The sequence below is a fragment of the Procambarus clarkii genome, chromosome 79 (genome assembly GCF_040958095.1).
Source record: "Procambarus clarkii isolate CNS0578487 chromosome 79, FALCON_Pclarkii_2.0, whole genome shotgun sequence".
Classification (NCBI taxonomy): domain Eukaryota; kingdom Metazoa; phylum Arthropoda; class Malacostraca; order Decapoda; family Cambaridae; genus Procambarus; species Procambarus clarkii.
Genome location: NC_091228.1, coordinates 4,230,087 through 4,246,776, shown reverse-complemented (window position 1 = coordinate 4,246,776; position 16,690 = coordinate 4,230,087). Strand labels below are relative to the sequence as shown.

The 16,690-nt window shown below is 47.7% G+C and overlaps 1 protein-coding gene across 3 annotated transcripts in view; it reads right to left on the bottom strand.

Annotated features, from left to right (window-relative positions):
• The window catches only part of Lasp (LIM and SH3 domain protein Lasp), a 141,969-nt gene extending 127,129 nt beyond the window's left edge, over positions 1-14,840 (bottom strand). For all 3 annotated transcript variants that reach the window (XM_045752401.2, XM_045752402.2, XM_069314459.1), the window contains exon 1: positions 14,627-14,840. In XM_045752401.2, coding sequence (XP_045608357.2) covers positions 14,627-14,695 — 69 coding nt within the window. In that variant the 5' untranslated portion in view covers positions 14,696-14,840. The remainder of the gene's footprint in view (positions 1-14,626) is intronic.
• Positions 14,841-16,690: the final 1,850 nt, after the last annotated feature.

Sequence of the window (16,690 nt, the reverse complement as noted above, 5' to 3'; positions counted from 1 at the left end):
ATTAGGCGAGTATAATTAGGCGAGTACGTACACACACACACACACACACACACACTTACACAAAACCAGCAAGAGTCCAAAGACTGCAACACCCGTTTCACAAATTCAACAAAGTTCCATGACTGGGCAGACTGTCTTTAGTTCTCCAAGTGGTGGTGGTTAGCCACACGAAGTTAACCCCTCACAGGAATCTAGTGTGGTGAAAATGTTTAAATGGGCAGGAGTGACAGTGAAGGTGTTCCAGTATATAAAGGCGTACTTCTATAACATGAGTAGAACACGTTACAGCACCGCTCCTGTGCCAGGTAAGTCCACTACGGGCTCACCATAGCCCGTGCTACTTGCCCCGCTCCTGTGCCAGGTAAGTCCACTACGGGCTCACCATAGCCCGTGCTACTTGCACCGCTCCTGTGCCAGGTAAGTCCACTACGGGCTCACCATAGCCCGTGCTACTTGCCCCGCTCCTGTGCCAGGAAAGTCCACTACGGGCTCACCATAGCCCGTGCTACTTGCCCCGCTCCTGTGCCAGGAAAGTCCACTACGGGCTCACCATAGCCCGTGCTACTTGCACCGCTCCTGTGCCAGGTAAGTCCACTACGGGCTCACCATAGCCCGTGCTACTTGCCCCGCTCCTGTGCCAGGAAAGTCCACTACGGGCTCACCATAGCCCGTGCTACTTGCCCCGCTCCTGTGCCAGGAAAGTCCACTACGGGCTCACCATAGCCCGTGCTACTTGCCCCGCTCCTGTGCCAGGAAAGTCCACTACGGGCTCACCATAGCCCGTACTACTTGCAACTGTCTATTCAGAGTAGTTAAATCTAAAAAACATAAGATTCTGGATATTAGGGTCATCTGTAGAGTGCCACAGTAATCGCTACCATCCCTATTTCTAATCAGTGCGGCCTGAATAACTTAAAATGGAATAAACGATAATGTTTGCCTACTGCAAATATGATATTTGCAGTAGGTATATGCAGTATATGATTATATTTGCAGTAGGTATATTATAGTATATTATTCATGCAGTATATTAAATATACTGCAGTATATTAAATATACTGCAGTATATTAAATATACTGCATGAACACAATACAAGGCCAAGAAACTACCAAGACTAACTCAAGTGTAAAGTAATGAAGCCCTTAATGTGAGCAGCAAACCGGACAGAGGAACATAGAACATAAGAACAAAGGTAACTGCAGAAGGCCTATTGGCCCATACGAGGCAGCTCGTATCTATAACCACCCAATCCCACTCATATATATAGTTAGGAAGATATAGTTTATTATAATACAAGACCCGTCGGCAAAAAATACATCAAAATAATAATATAGAACAGTTGCACAGCCTAAGCAAGGTTGGCTAACGCTAAGCCTACCTTGAACAATCCGAGCAAAGGAGTTTCGGAACCTCTAAATCAATCCACGTCGGAGCAATTCTGTAGTACGCGCCGTCCAGGGGTCAGATTCACGAAGCAGTTACGCAAGCACTTACGAACCTGTCCATCTTTTCTCAATCTTTGGCGGCTTTGTTTACAATTATTAAACAGTTAATGAGCTCGAAGCACCAGGAGGCTGTTTATAACAATAACAACAGTTGATTGGCAAGTTTTCATGCTTGTAAACTGTTTAATAAATGTAACCAAAGCCGTCAAAGATTGAGGAAAGATGTACACGTTCGTAAGTGCTTGCGTAACTGCTTCGTGACTCTGGTCCCAGGTTCATAAGTGCTTGCGTAACTGCTTCGTGAATCTGGTCCCAGAGCAGTTACAAAACGAAGTAATCCGGGCCCTGTCCTGGGCAGAGTTTCTTTCACCCTATGCCCCCTGTTACCTAGCAGTAAAACAGGTACCTGGGTGTTAGTCAGCTGTCACGGGCTGCTTCCTGGGGGTGGAGGCCTGGTCGAGGACCGGGCCGCGGGGACACTAAAAGCCCCGAAATCATCTCAAGATAACCTCAAGAATGTAGTTATTGGACAAATGGAATGCTCTAAAAACGAGATGTTTGAGACAAACCCCATTACCTACGCAGCTTCAAAAGCGGGTGTCACAGACAACCTAACTCGCTTCAAACCTCACACACCCCAGTTGATTTGAAGCGAAGAGTCGAAACCCAGGAGCTAAACTCCTGCAGGGGCACCCAGGTGGGCAGAGTACAAGTATCCGAGACCATTATATTCTCACAGGCGGACAGATGGAAGGGAACTATTAAGGGGAAAGCGCCAAGTCATTACGACTATATAGCACTGGGAAGGGGTCAGGATATGGATTTGGGATGGGACGGGGGGAAAGGAATGGTGCCCAACCGCGGACAGATGGAGAGTCAAAAGGGCCGCTCCCAGGGTCAACGCCCTCCACCACTGTGTCAGAAGGGCTCATAAATCCTCCTCTAACGGAGTTTTAAATCCCTGAATAACACTCCGTCCTCTGGTGTTCCTCCCCAAGCGCTTCTGTCAACAAACTTCACCCTCATGCTTCCAAGCAGACCTCATCCAGGTGGCGCCTAGGCACCCACAACACAATACTTCCCCTCTCACCCATGCCTAGCCACTAACCCATCCCCCCCCCCCCCCCCCACACACACATCCTCAAACACCACCACTACACTCCTTCCTCGTCCACCAGACCTCCTATCCGCCCGCGCCACATTTCACACCGGCGCCTAGCCAAAAGCACTCCTACCCTAACCTACACCTAGCCACAACACACTTAATCCCCCCCCCCCACCCCCCACCCACCAGACCATCAAAGCCCGGACACCACCCGCCCCGCCCGAGCCCCATTAGGCGTCTCTGTAACCTGTAACTGTAACCTGAAACTGTAACCCCTTGCCACTACCGCCCACATGATGGGTATGCGGATGCATATTCAATGAACTAAACAACGATTTGGTCCAACTATACGGCCAATCTCTGCATTACAACCATGGTCTTTGGTTGGATGGGGGCCTCGTAGCCTGGTGGATAGCGCGCAGGACTCGTAATTCTGTGGCGCGGGTTCGATTCCCGCACGAGGCAGAAACAAATGGGCAAAGTTTCTTTCACCCTGAATGCCCCTGTTACCTAGCAGTAAATAGGTACCTGGGAGTTAGTCAGCTGTCACGGGCTGCTTCCTGGGGGTGGAGGCCTGGAGGGACACTAAAGCCCCGAAATCATCTCAAGATAACCTCAAGATATGGTAAAAATAACCGTTATGGAAACTGGCCAGTTACAGTTCAGTTCGCCTTATCCGTTCATTGCTCAATTGTACTTTAAGGGGCCCTGAAAGAAGATTTCAATTCAATTTTAATTTATTATGCATCCCATACCCATCCCGTGGGTATGGTAGAGATAGCCTAACCCTGGAAACACAAACCGTAACTATTTTCCGCTTGTTACAACTTGTAATAAAGTTGTTACATCTTGGCTTAACGTGTTTATGACGTATTAGAACGTTGTTACAACTTGCTATATTGGTTGTTATAACTGGTTAGGTGGTGTTCAAACTTGTTCGAACGTTGTACCAACGTCGTAGTTTCGGTCTGTGTTTTGCGGGAAGTGACGAGTAGAAGTGGAACCATTTTGATCGGATTTTCAACTGACTAAAGACTGCTTCAAACTACACGATTCAACATCATATCTGAAGACAAATTGTACGGTAGTTCATTTTCACCAACAGAACGGAAATTTCAAGGAGCAATTTAGAAAAAGCAACTGGAACATTATTTAAGTGGCATCTTCGAGAGACCGCCAACATGTCTACTTAAATTACTAAATTACAAACATCTTCGCGGGTGGGTTGGTGGGGGTTGGAGGGGGTTGGAGGGGGTTGGAGGGGGTTGGTGGGGGTTGGTGGGGGTTGGAGGAGAGGGGGAGGGGTTTATTATGTAAACGGAGACGAGCAGAGAGAGAGTGTGAATGTAAGTGAAGATGGGTGGGAAGGAGTGTGTGTAAATGGGTGTAGCGTGGGTACTGGGCAGAGGGAGGGGGGGGCGGTAAAGGGTAGGGGGGGTTTTAAGGGTATAGGGGGGGTTTAAGGGTAGGGGGGGTTAAGGGTAGGGGGGGTTTAAGGGTAGAGGGGGGGTTTAAGGGTAGGGGGGTTTAAGGGTAGGGGGGTTTAAGGGTAGGGGGGGTTTAAGGGTAGAGGGGGGTTTAAGGGTAGGGGGGTTTAAGGGTAGGGGGGGTTAAGGGTAGGGGGGGTTTAAGGGTAGAGGGGGGTTTAAGGGTAGGGGGGTTTAAGGGTAGGGGGGTTTAAGGGTAGAGGGGGGTTTAAGGGTAGGGGGGTTTAAGGGTAGGGGGGTTTAAGGGTAGGGGGGGGAAGGGTTTAAGGGTAGGGGGGGGTTAAGGCTAAGGGGGGGGAAGGGAGGTATGTGGAGAGGCATAACTAAATAGCCCAAATGTTCAAACCTGCCGAGCATCAGGGACAACGTTTAGACCAGTCCCAGAGTACACGAGGAACGGTACATGGGGCCTGACAGCCGAGTGGACAGCGCTCGGGATTCGTAATCCTAGGGTCTGGGGATCGATCCCCGGCGATGGCGAAAACAAAGGGGCAGTTTCTTTTACCCTGATGCCCCTGTTCACCTAGCAGTAAATAGGTACCTGGGACTTGCAAATAGGTACCCGACAGCTGCGGGGGAGGGGGGGGGGAAGGCGAGAGGGGGATGGGAGAGGGAGGAGAGCGGACGAGGAGAGGGGGAAGAGGTGTGGGGGGGGGGGGTAGGCGAGAGTGGACTAGGAGAGTGGGGGGTGGGGGGAGGGGTTAAGTGAGAGCGAACAGGGCCAGGGAGAAACAGGGGGGAGGAGGAGGGAGGGGGGGGGGTGAACTGGGGCAGACAGTGAAGGGAGGGCGGCAAGCGAGAGTGGACTGGGGCAGGTGCAGAGGTCAGACTTCAAGGCGAAACTGGTATCTGAACTTATTTTTCCAAATTATATATACGTTTATCGCCCTTAATTAAAGCTCTTTTTATCCTCTGCACTAGTTCATGTAGTGTCATTATAACGTCTAGTACATATTATGGCAAAATTTAAGTCATAGCCTGAGCAAAACAGTTACCAACATGGTTTACATATTTTCTAACTTAGACAATCAGTTTTGTTGTTTGGTAATGACACCTTCAAATACACAAGCTACAGGCCTGGTAGGGGGGCCTGGTAGCCTGGTGGATAACGCGCAGGACTCTTAATTCTGTGGCGCGGGTTCGATTCCCGCACCAGGCAGAAACAAATGGGCAAAGTTTCTTTCACCCTGAATGCCCCCGTTACCTAGCAGTAAATAGGTACCTGGGAGTTAGTCAGCGGTCACGGGCTGCTTCCTGGTGTGTGTGTGTGTGTGTGTGTGTGTGTGTGTGTGTGTGTGTGTGTGTGTGTGTGTGTGTGTGTGTGTGTGTGTGTGTGTGTGTGTGTGTAAAAAAAAAAAAAGTAGTTAGTAAACAGTTGATTGACAGTTGAGGCGGGAAGAAAGAGCAGAGCTCAACCCCCGCAAACACAACTAGGTGAATACAACACATTTAAATGCTACTCAGTATTCATCCATATACATCCAGAGATTTTACTCGAGACCAAAGAGCCAGAGCTCAACCCCCACAAGCACAATTTGTTGAGTACATGTTGAAATTCAAAAAAATATATAATCACCTCTATTGTCAGAGTGCAAACTTTGCTTCATTAAAAAACTCGTCCGTGTTTTTTGAAACAAAGACTAAAGATTTATTAAATAATATACACGTGGAAGATGCTGGCCGGCCAGGTCCTGTATAGTAGAAAAACCACGTTGGAGCGAAAGATACGGAAGGAAACAGTAGAAGCAGTGAGGAGTCAAGGTGCCATAGGCAAAAATCAGAGCCAAAAAAAAAAAACTAATTTTCAGAGAGTTCTGAACATCAGATTCAAGGCTGTTCAATATTTTCCCAGCACGAATTTTCAAATATTGCCTGAACAAAATGCTTCCTGGAGACTACCTTAGACAAGTTCTTGCAAGAAGTGCCGGATCAACCGGCTTGTAATGGCTACATGGGCCTGCGGGCCGCTCCAAGCAGCGGCCTGTTGGACCAAGTTATCACAAGTCAGGGAGTAGAAAAACTTAAACCCTCTGCAGGTATGCTACCTTTGGATATTCTAGTTTCAATCAGACTCCATTCCCAGCACTACCTGTTATGTCAATTCTCAATCGTATGTCTAAGCTCCAATAAAGTTTTTCAGTGACGTGAGGTTTAATTCCTTAGTCTTTCCAAGTAACTCATCCCTCTGGTAAGATATGATTGGCCCCCCAATCCCTATCCATTTCCCTTATGTCCACACGACCGAGGCCTGGTCGAGGACCGGGCCGCGGGGACACTAAAGCCCCGAAATCATCAAGATAACGACAGTAATTGAATGTGTTGCAATTGGAATTTAATTGGTAATTGGATGTTACCCAATCTTCCATTAACGTCTGCAGTATCTACTCAACAGTAACTTAGCAAGTTGTATAGATATGTCAAGTAGCCCGTCTATTATGATCAACTATATTGCATTTGACAACAGCAATTTTTTTTTTTTTTTTTTTTTTTTTTTTTTTTTGAGATATACACAAGAGTTGTTACATGGTTGTAGAGCCACTAGTACGCGTAGCGTTTCGGGCAGGTCCCTGGAATACGATCCCCGCCGCGAAGAATCGTTGTTACAACCAAGTACACATTTTACTGTTGCGTTAAACAGAGGCTACAGTTAAGGAATTGCGCCCAGTAAATCCTCCCCGGCCAGGATACAAACCCATGACAAAGCGCTCGCGGAACGCCAGGCGAGTGTCTTACCACTACACCACGGATTTATAACATTCTCTTCCCTTTTTGTTCCAATTTCTTTAAAGACTAACTTGCCTCTATTACATGGGTGAATGTTGATCACTATGAATTCCTGAACAAATAGCCTGGATGTGTCACAACGGAAAGGTTGTAGGTTGAGATATTCTTGAGAGAGATAAGAATTTTGCACCAAGACTGTAATCTTTTGTTGAATTATCTGCAGGTGTCTTGCAAATTGTCTATACAGTATACCTCGGTCATAAAAGTATTTATGTGTACGTCTGATACCATACTACTTGTGTAAAGGAGGAAATGTATATGTTTATCTCTCAGAATGTTTGGTAATATGTTTATTGTTTGTGATGTGTGTATATGTATGTATTAACACGATGTACTGAACGGGGTGAGAATAGCTTGAGCTACCTCATCCCTTTGTGTGGATTTGACCTCAATAAACTTATTTCAATTTCAATCACTATCAACAACAAGTGCTGCTGGTGTTATGCGCGAGTTCATCATTCGTTGCGAAGTTGATGAAACTTCAGGTTGGATGAAAAAGAGGACTAGGCTAATCAACTCACATGCGCACCACTCTTAGCCTATTACAGGATCGCTTGTGTCATCCCACTGATACGGGTCGAGATAGGACATGCAATCGCAGATTACCAAGTGTGTCACACACAAGGGAGGATAACCTTTAACCCCATTTAAATTTGACAGTCTTACTGTATTTAGACGAAAATAATGATGATTCTATTAGCCTAGGTTAAGTGTATATAGCCTACTAAACTAACAAATTAAGTCAAGCAAGATACTCTTTAGAGCGATCTTCAACAGCTTCCTAATACAGTACAAGTGACAAACTTGGGCTGTAACACAAATATTGCCGGAACAACCGTGGACATCTTCAAGAGGAAACTAGATTTATTCCTCCAAGGAGTGCCGGACCAACCGGGCTGTGGTGGGTATGTGGGTCTGCGGGCCGTTCCAAGCAACAGCCTAGTCACCTAGTGGACCAAACTCTCCCAAGTCAAGCCTGGCCTCGGGCCGGGCTTTAGGAGTAGAGGAACTCCCAGAACCCCATCAACCAGGTATATGTGGGCCTGTGGGCCGCTCCAAGCAACAGCCTGGTGGACCAAACTCTCACAAGTCAAGCCTGGCCTCGGGCCGGGCTTGGGGAGTAGAAGAACTCCCAGAACCCCATCAAGCAGGTATATGTGGGCCTGCAGGCCGCTCCAAGCAACAGCCTGGTGGACCAAACTCTCACAAGTCAAGCCTGGCCTCGGGCCGGGCTTGGGGAGTAGAAGAACTCCCAGAACCCCATCAAGCAGGTATCAACACAAAGCAGTCTTACGTTTTAATCTTCCTCAATTTATAAATTATGCATCTTGCTTAGTCTGCAAGTTACTTTACGTTTAAATCAGTAGCCGTAGAGACAGCGTCTACCCGAGTACCCAGCAATGAAATTATGTATTTACGTGAACCATGACCTCCGAAGGATACCTGATCAACCAGGCTGTGACTCGTGCGTCACGGGGCAAGCAGCTGCGTCCAACAGCCTGGTTGACCAGTCCAGCAACGAGGAGGCCTGGACGAGGACCGGGCCGCGGGGACGCTAAGCCCCGAAACCTTCTCCAGGTAACGCATCATCGTTTTTAAAGAACTTCGGTTTCAACTCTTTTTGACCATGTCGTAGCCCAGTCGATTAAGGCAGCGGTCTGGGATGCTCTTGGACGCAGGTTCGAATCCTCGTCACGGCCCTTGTGGATTTGTTCACTAGCCAACAGGTCTCTTGCATACCAGGCAAATGCAAGCGCTCAGCCCAGTCCAAGGCACCCAGATACTGCCTACGGGTAAATTCCAGGTACAATTATAAAAAGGCGGGTGTCCGCCCTATACGTTCCTCCAAGGAACTTACTTCCTTACCCGTACATCACAATAATTCTTTTGGCAGTTTGGAAGCTGAACGAGACGCAAATCCCCAGAAACTAGAGATTTCCAAGAAAACTTCAAGTTTCCCCAAGTTGTTTTTGGACAACAGTCATCGACCAGTGTTTTGTAGATATAGCCTCGTCCCAGAACCAAGTCGATGGTAAAGTAATTACCGGTAGAGATTGCAACTAGTTTATTACATTATAAATATCTTCAAAACCACTTATTGCTGAATGACAAACTGCATTCATTTCAAAACATACCCAAATATTATTCCCCAGGTAACCAACACCTAAACCCTAGAGTAAGCATTATTATTATTATCTTTGTTGACAAAATTAATTACAATTTTGCCTAATCTGAGGATTTTGATAGTCTTATTAAATTGAGGATAATGCTAGTATTCACTGTCACGCAGGACAGAGGGTCATACATAAGACAATAGGTCTAAACTGTAGGCTGAAGCACATATATATATATATATCATATATATCATATATCTAAGCACTGGACCATTTAACACTGTACGACACTTGAAACCTTACACTAGACTAACACCAGTCTGCAACGCGGCAGACAGACCCTTGCTACATACAAGCCCCCCAGGGCCAAGGGTACGACCAACAGCACCCTGTAGGATGACCACCAATAATCAATGGTTAGCTTAAATTCCTGAACCACATAACCGTAAGCCAAAGCAAATCTAGATAACCGTCGGGAAGTAGATAAATATACTGTACTACTAAAAGATTTTAGACAATAGAACACCAGACAAACCAGACATGTTCCAGTCATGAATATGTCTATTGGTCTCAAATGACCAGTTAAATGCCAAGCGTAAACAGGCAGACATCTCAGCAGGATATCAACAGTACGACTAGGAAATGTATATGTTTATCTCTCAGAATGTTTGGTAATATGTTTATTGTTTGGGATGTGTGTACGTATGTATTAACACGATGTACTGAACGGGGTGAGAATAGCTTGAGCTACCTCATCCCTTTGTGTGTATTTGACCTCAATAAACTTATTTCAATGTCAAACAGTACGCCAACGTACACACACATTCACCGAGCTCCCATACAAGGGAGCTCGGCAGCCACATTAAGCGGCAGATGCGGGCAGGTAGGCCACGCCGTATAAGGCAAGCCACATGACCTTTCCCAGAACTTGGGGAAAACTCCAACCCAGCACCTACACCAACAAGTTCATGAACCACAGGTCACTTTGCTATGGGCCACGGATTTTTCCTACTCGCCAGAATATCTGTTAGCGTTTCTTAAGCTGTTTTAGATTCAGCTACTCTGAATTAAAGTTCCACATAGCACGGGTTATGGCGATCCCGAAGTGGACTTGCCTGGCACAGGAGCGCCCCGCTCCTGTGTTGACGCTGATGTTTAATAGTAAACTATTTCACTAGTGACTGAACAAGTCATTTACTTTCCACGAATGACAAATAAATCAAGCCTAGCATTAATCTCATGCCATGACTATCCATTAACCTACAGCTTACTGGACTAATTTGAGGCAAGAACCATTCTAAAAATAAACTATACTTTTACTGCCAAGCAAAATATTAAGCAGCCGGGTGTATCTACTAGACAGCCGGGTGTATCTACTAGACAGCCGGGTGTATCTACTAGACAGCCGGGTGTATCTACTAGACAGCCGGGTGTATCTAGACAGCCGGGTGTATCTACTAGACAGCCGGGTGTATCTAGACAGCCGGGTGTATCTACTAGACAGCCGGGTGTATCTAGACAGCCGGGTGTATCTACTAGAAAATACCGATTTAATAGGCCAGGGTGACGGAACTACAACCCGCACTGCTCAATGTTGACGTAATAACAGGCAAAAAAATGTGCCCATCAGCGTATGTGTCAATAGAGAGCCACAATAAATGGATACCCGCTATTGTGTTCCCCCCCCCCCCCACACATGATTGTCGAGTAACAGGAAGTATTCAATGTCAGACTTTTGTCATTTATGTTACAACACGTTCAATACTCCGGAGGAAATGGCCTCCAAACAGATCGAGATAGAAGCCTACACTTAAAATATATATTACACTTACATTACATTTATGTATGAAATTGTTCATACACTACATTTACTCGCATAGTCGTATCCTAGTGTTATATTGCCCAATTCACAACTAATGTGTTTATGAGGCCCATTAATTTATTTCAAGCTCCCGCAATTAATGAAATATGTTAAGGCTGTATTGACCAACATTGAACATTGAACAGTGACAGTGTTCAAGAGAGAACTGGATAAGCACCTCCAAAGGATACCTGATCAACCAGGCTGTGACTCATACGTCAGGCTGCGAGCAGCCGCGTCTAACAGCCTGGTTGATCAGTCCAGCAACCAGGAGGCCTGGTCGACGACAGGGCCGCGGGGACACTGAGCCCCGGAAGCACCTCAAGGTAACCAAGCCACCTTGGACAAAAATAGCCTAGTTCATATATAAACAATTTAAATAGATCATAATCTTTACATTTTAAAATAAGATTTCTTTAGGTTGTCTGAACAAAAATTCGCCCCATGACCATGACATCAGCATCACACGAGAACTCCACCACAGTGAATTGTGCGGGTAACGTTTGAATTATCATTCCAGAGATTCGAATTTAGCTATACTGTACACGTGTGTGTGTGTGTGTGTGTATATTATATACACAGTCCTGAAAATTCTTTTCACTTGAGAATGAACCATGGAGGTTCGAAACGTGCAAATTGTATAAATAAGTGTAATACATTCTATAGTAATCCACTTCTTTTCTTCACCTTGAAATTACGAAAATGAGTTTTGGAGAACGCCTCTTTCAGCTAAGCCCTGATGCTAAGAAAATAGAGGGATAGAAGCCCTAAATCAGAAGATAGTAAACACAGAATATGCGGTCATATTCAATGAAACATGTTTAAAAGAAAACCTGCTGCCAGTATACACCAATATATATATGTATATAATTATATTTGTATATAATATATATATCAAGATACAAATGCACGCATGTGTAGGTGCAAAATACAACACAAGGTAGCTTATGCAAGTTTATATCACGTACACAATTAATTTGTCAACAACACCAAAAAAAATTATCACACCTTTATCAAGTTAAAAAAAAATGATCAAGGGGCCTGACAGCCGAGTCCACAGCGATCGGGATTCGTAGTACTAAGGTTCCGGGTTCGATCCCCGGCGGGAGGCGGAAACAAATGGCCAGTTTCTTTCACCCTGATGCACCTGTTCACCCAGCATTAAATTGGTATCTGGGAGTTACAGCTGCTATGGGCTGCTTCCTGGGGGTGTGTAAAAAAAAAAAAAAAAAAAAAAAAAAAAAAAAAAAAAAAAAAAAATAAAAGGCCTGGTTCGAGAACCGGACCGCGGGGGACGCTAAGCCCCGAAATCATCTCAAGATAACCTCAAGATAGCATGGGCTACAGTGAGCCCGCGAGAATTCAGGCATTTCACCCAGCAAGACTGTGATAATGGAACTTTCGAAATCATTCACCGAATATACAAGGAATTGCATGCACGCATGTATCCTAATGCATGCAAGCATGCCTAATTCTGAACAAGAACTATGCTTTAAGTCGGCAGGCCTTAGAGCCTTAACATCATGCTTGCAGTAACTTATCATAATCCTTCCATTTCTCGAACCCGGCCCGAGGTCACGCATGTATTGTGATATTAAAAAAAAAAAACTTGCTTGAAGCAGTTTTTAGGCCTATTACGCATTACAGCACGGCTGGTACCCCAGAATGTATTAATTTATACAACTGCCTCTTATAGCCTCCACTTGTGTTCCAGATATATTTCTTATATTTGACAAGATTGGTTGGAGAGTTCTACCTTACTTCCCTACTGCCAGAACTAATGGGTACTCTTAACACTGAGAAAGTGTCGTCACTATCCCAGCCTCCAGGAATCACCAGGGCCAGTACCGTCACTTTCCCAGCCCCCAGCCATCACCAGGGCCAGTACCGTCACTTTCCCAGCCCCCAGCCATCACCAGGGCCAGTACCGTCACTTTCCCAGCCCCCAGCCATCACCAGGGCCAGTACCGTCACTTTCCCAGCCCCCAGCCATCACCAGGGGCCAGTACCGTCACTTTCCCAGCCCCCAGCCATCACCAGGGGCCAGTACCGTCACTTTCCCAGCCCCCAGCCATCACCAGGGCCAGTACCGTCACTTTCCCAGCCCCCAGCCATCACCAGGGCCAGTACCGTCACTTTCCCAGCCCCCAGCCATCACCAGGGGCCAGTACCGTCACTTTCCCAGCCCCCAGCCATCACCAGGGGCCAGTACCGTCACTTTCCCAGCCCCCAGCCATCACCAGGGCCAGTACCGTCACTTTCCCAGCCCCCAGCCATCACCAGGGGCCAGTACCGTCACTTTCCCAGCCCCCAGCCATCACCAGGGGCCAGTACCGTCACTTTCCCAGCCCCCAGCCATCACCAGGGCCAGTACCGTCACTTTCCCAGCCCCCAGCCATCACCAGGGGCCAGTACCGTCACTTTCCCAGCCCCCAGCCATCACCAGGGGCCAGTACCGTCACTTTCCCAGCCCCCAGCCATCACCAGGGCCAGTACCGTCACTTTCCCAGCCCCCAGCCATCACCAGGGCCAGTACCGTCACTTTCCCAGCCCCCAGCCATCACCAGGGCCAGTACCGTCACTTTCCCAGCCCCCAGCCATCACCAGGGGCCAGTACCGTCACTTTCCCAGCCCCCAGCCATCACCAGGGCCAGTACCGTCACTTTCCCAGCCCCCAGCCATCACCAGGGCCAGTACCGTCACTTTCCCAGCCCCAGCCATCACCAGGGGCCAGTACCGTCACTTTCCCAGCCCCCAGCCATCACCAGGGCCAGTACCGTCACTTTCCCAGCCCCCAGCCATCACCAGGGCCAGTACCGTCACTTTCCCAGCCCCCAGCCATCACCAGGGGCCAGTACCGTCACTTTCCCAGCCCCCAGCCATCACCAGGGGCCAGTACCGTCACTTTCCCAGCCCCCAGCCATCACCAGGGGCCAGTACCGTCACTTTCCCAGCCCCCAGCCATCACCAGGGGCCAGTACCGTCACTTTCCCAGCCCCCAGCCATCACCAGGGGCCAGTACCGTCACTTTCCCAGCCCCCAGCCATCACCAGGGGCCAGTACCGTCACTTTCCCAGCCCCCAGCCATCACCAGGGCCAGTACCGTCACTTTCCCAGCCCCCAGCCATCACCAGGGCCAGTACCGTCACTTTCCCAGCCCCCAGCCATCACCAGGGCCAGTACCGTCACTTTCCCAGCCCCCAGCCATCACCAGGGCCAGTACCGTCACTTTCCCAGCCCCCAGCCATCACTAGGGGCCAGTACCGTCACTTTCCCAGCCCCCAGCCATCACCAGGGCCAGTACCGTCACTTTCCCAGCCCCCAGCCATCACCAGGGCCAGTACCGTCACTTTCCCAGCCCCCAGCCATCACCAGGGCCAGTACCGTCACTTTCCCAGCCCCCAGCCATCACCAGGGGCCAGTACCGTCACTTTCCCAACACAACCATACCCAAAATACCTGAACAATTACTTCACAAATTACTCAACAGCTTACAAAAAAACAAATCACCGAAGCTCCTAAAACAAGAAACAAACGCACGAATATTCAAACAAAAACAAACAAATAAAATGACCCACAGAACTACAAGACAAGAAAAAACTTGAGAAAATAGAAATAGGGGCATTGAAATCCCAAGAAAGGGGGGGAGGGGGGTGTGCTAGTAAGATGACTTGTGTGGGAGTGCCGCAGCCTCCCACAGTAAGCCAAGATGTGGGAGAAGAGGAGAAGACGTTATACAAGGAGCTGAGAGAGACACTTGAAGGAAAAGGAGGGAGGAGGAGGGGGGGGGGGGGCTCTAAGACAAGGAGGGTGGGTGACGCCTACTCACCTTGTCCAAGCACTTCAGCTCCTCCAGCGGGTACACCGCCTTCTCGCACCTGGCGCACTTCTTGCTCATCTTTACCTCGTGTACACTCCTTACAGACCACTCACTCCTACCACCACCTTAAACGGCTAAGATGTCAGACTTTCCCACGGCAGCGGAGTTCGACACACCCACTCGCACACGTTCCCTCGAGGCAACTGACTGGTTGGATCGGTGCTCGCTAGATGTCTCCTCCCCGCGCGGGCCGCTGACAAAGGTGCAGCGCTAAGCGTGCCTCTCATATCTTATATATTTACTTATATACAACAAGGTACATTGAGTTTGTGAGAATACATAGCAATTTACAATCTTGTATATACAACAAGGTACATTGAGTTTGTGAGAATACATAGCAATTTACAATCTTGTAAAGCCACTAGTAGGCGCAGCGTTTCGGGCAGGTCCTTAATCTAACAGATAATTTCAAGTACGTAAATTCTAGAAGAATTTGATCTGATATATTTATATATACTTGTTCTTGAAAACTCAATGTTTCTATTTTTTTTTAATGAAAGTTGCCCTTGGGAGTATATGTGTGTCATTATTAGTTTGCTTGTATTATTTAGCCGTTCAATTCCCTTCCAACTCCTCCCTTCATTCGGTTCATCGAGGCCAGTAATTGGATAATTACCTTATGTCTGGAATTATTAATAAGAGCGCATCGTTTCCCGCGTTTAATAGGTATAATTAATCTTATCGTATCACCTACATTACTAAATGAACCAAGTGTATGCCATATAACAATAAATATATTATAATTTATCTAAATCCACTACCCCCCAACGATAAACTAAATAAAATAAATGTAAACAGATTCACATTTCAGAGATAATTACATTAGAATTGTTCAAATAATGTAAATTGCATTCAAAATGATGTAGTATCAGAAATCTTATCTGCTGCCCATTGGATGGGCGTAAGGAGCCTAATTAGTATATGTAACTAGCACACCGCTGATTTAAAATTGTTAAATTTTGCCCCGAGGGGCGAGTTTATTGGGCAGCGCCACTCATCCTGTGAGTGGACACACCGCCATAGTGACAGTATTGGGCAGCGCCACTCATCCTGTGAGTGGACACACCGCCATAGTGACAGTATTGGGCAGCGCCACTCATCCTGTGAGTGGACACACCGCCATAGTGACAGTATTGGGCAGCGCCACTCATCCTGTGAGTGGACACGCCGCCATAGTGACAGTATTGGGCAGCGTCACTCATCCTGTGAGTGGACACGCCGCCATAGTGACAGTATTGGGCAGCGCCACTCATCCTGTGAGTGGACACGCCGCCATAGTGACAGTATTGGGCAGCGCCACTCATCCTGTGAGTGGACACACCGCCATAGTGACAGTATTGGGCAGCGCCACTCATTCTGTGAGTGGACACACCGCCATAGTGACAGTATTGGGCAGCGCCACTCATCCTGTGAGTGGACACACTACCATAGTGACAGTATTGGGCAGCGCCACTCATCTTGTGAGTGGACACACCGCCATAGTGACAGTATTGGGCAGCGCCACTCATCCTGTGAGTGGACACACCGCCATAGTGACAGTATTGGGCAGCGCCACTCATCCTGTGAGTGGACACACCGCCATAGTGACAGTATTGGGCAGCGCCACTCATCCTGTGAGTGGACACACTACCATAGTGACAGTATTGGGCAGCGCCACTCATCCTGTGAGTGGACACACCGCCATAGTGACAGTATTGGGCAGCGCCACTCATCCTGTGAATGGACACACCGCCATAGTGACAGTATTGGGCAGCGTCACTCATCCTGTGAGTGGACACACCGCCAAAGTGGCAGTATTGGGCAGCGTCACTCATCCTGTAAGTGGACACACCGCCATAGTGACAGTATTGGGCAGCGTCACTCATCCTATGTGTGGACACACCGCCATAGTGACAGTATTGGGCAGCGTCACTCATCCTGTGAGTGGACACACCGCCATAGCAGCATGCACAACACTCCCCAATAGGAAGAAAACCCGCTGGGTTGTTCATCCTGTCACTTTGTAAATTGTTC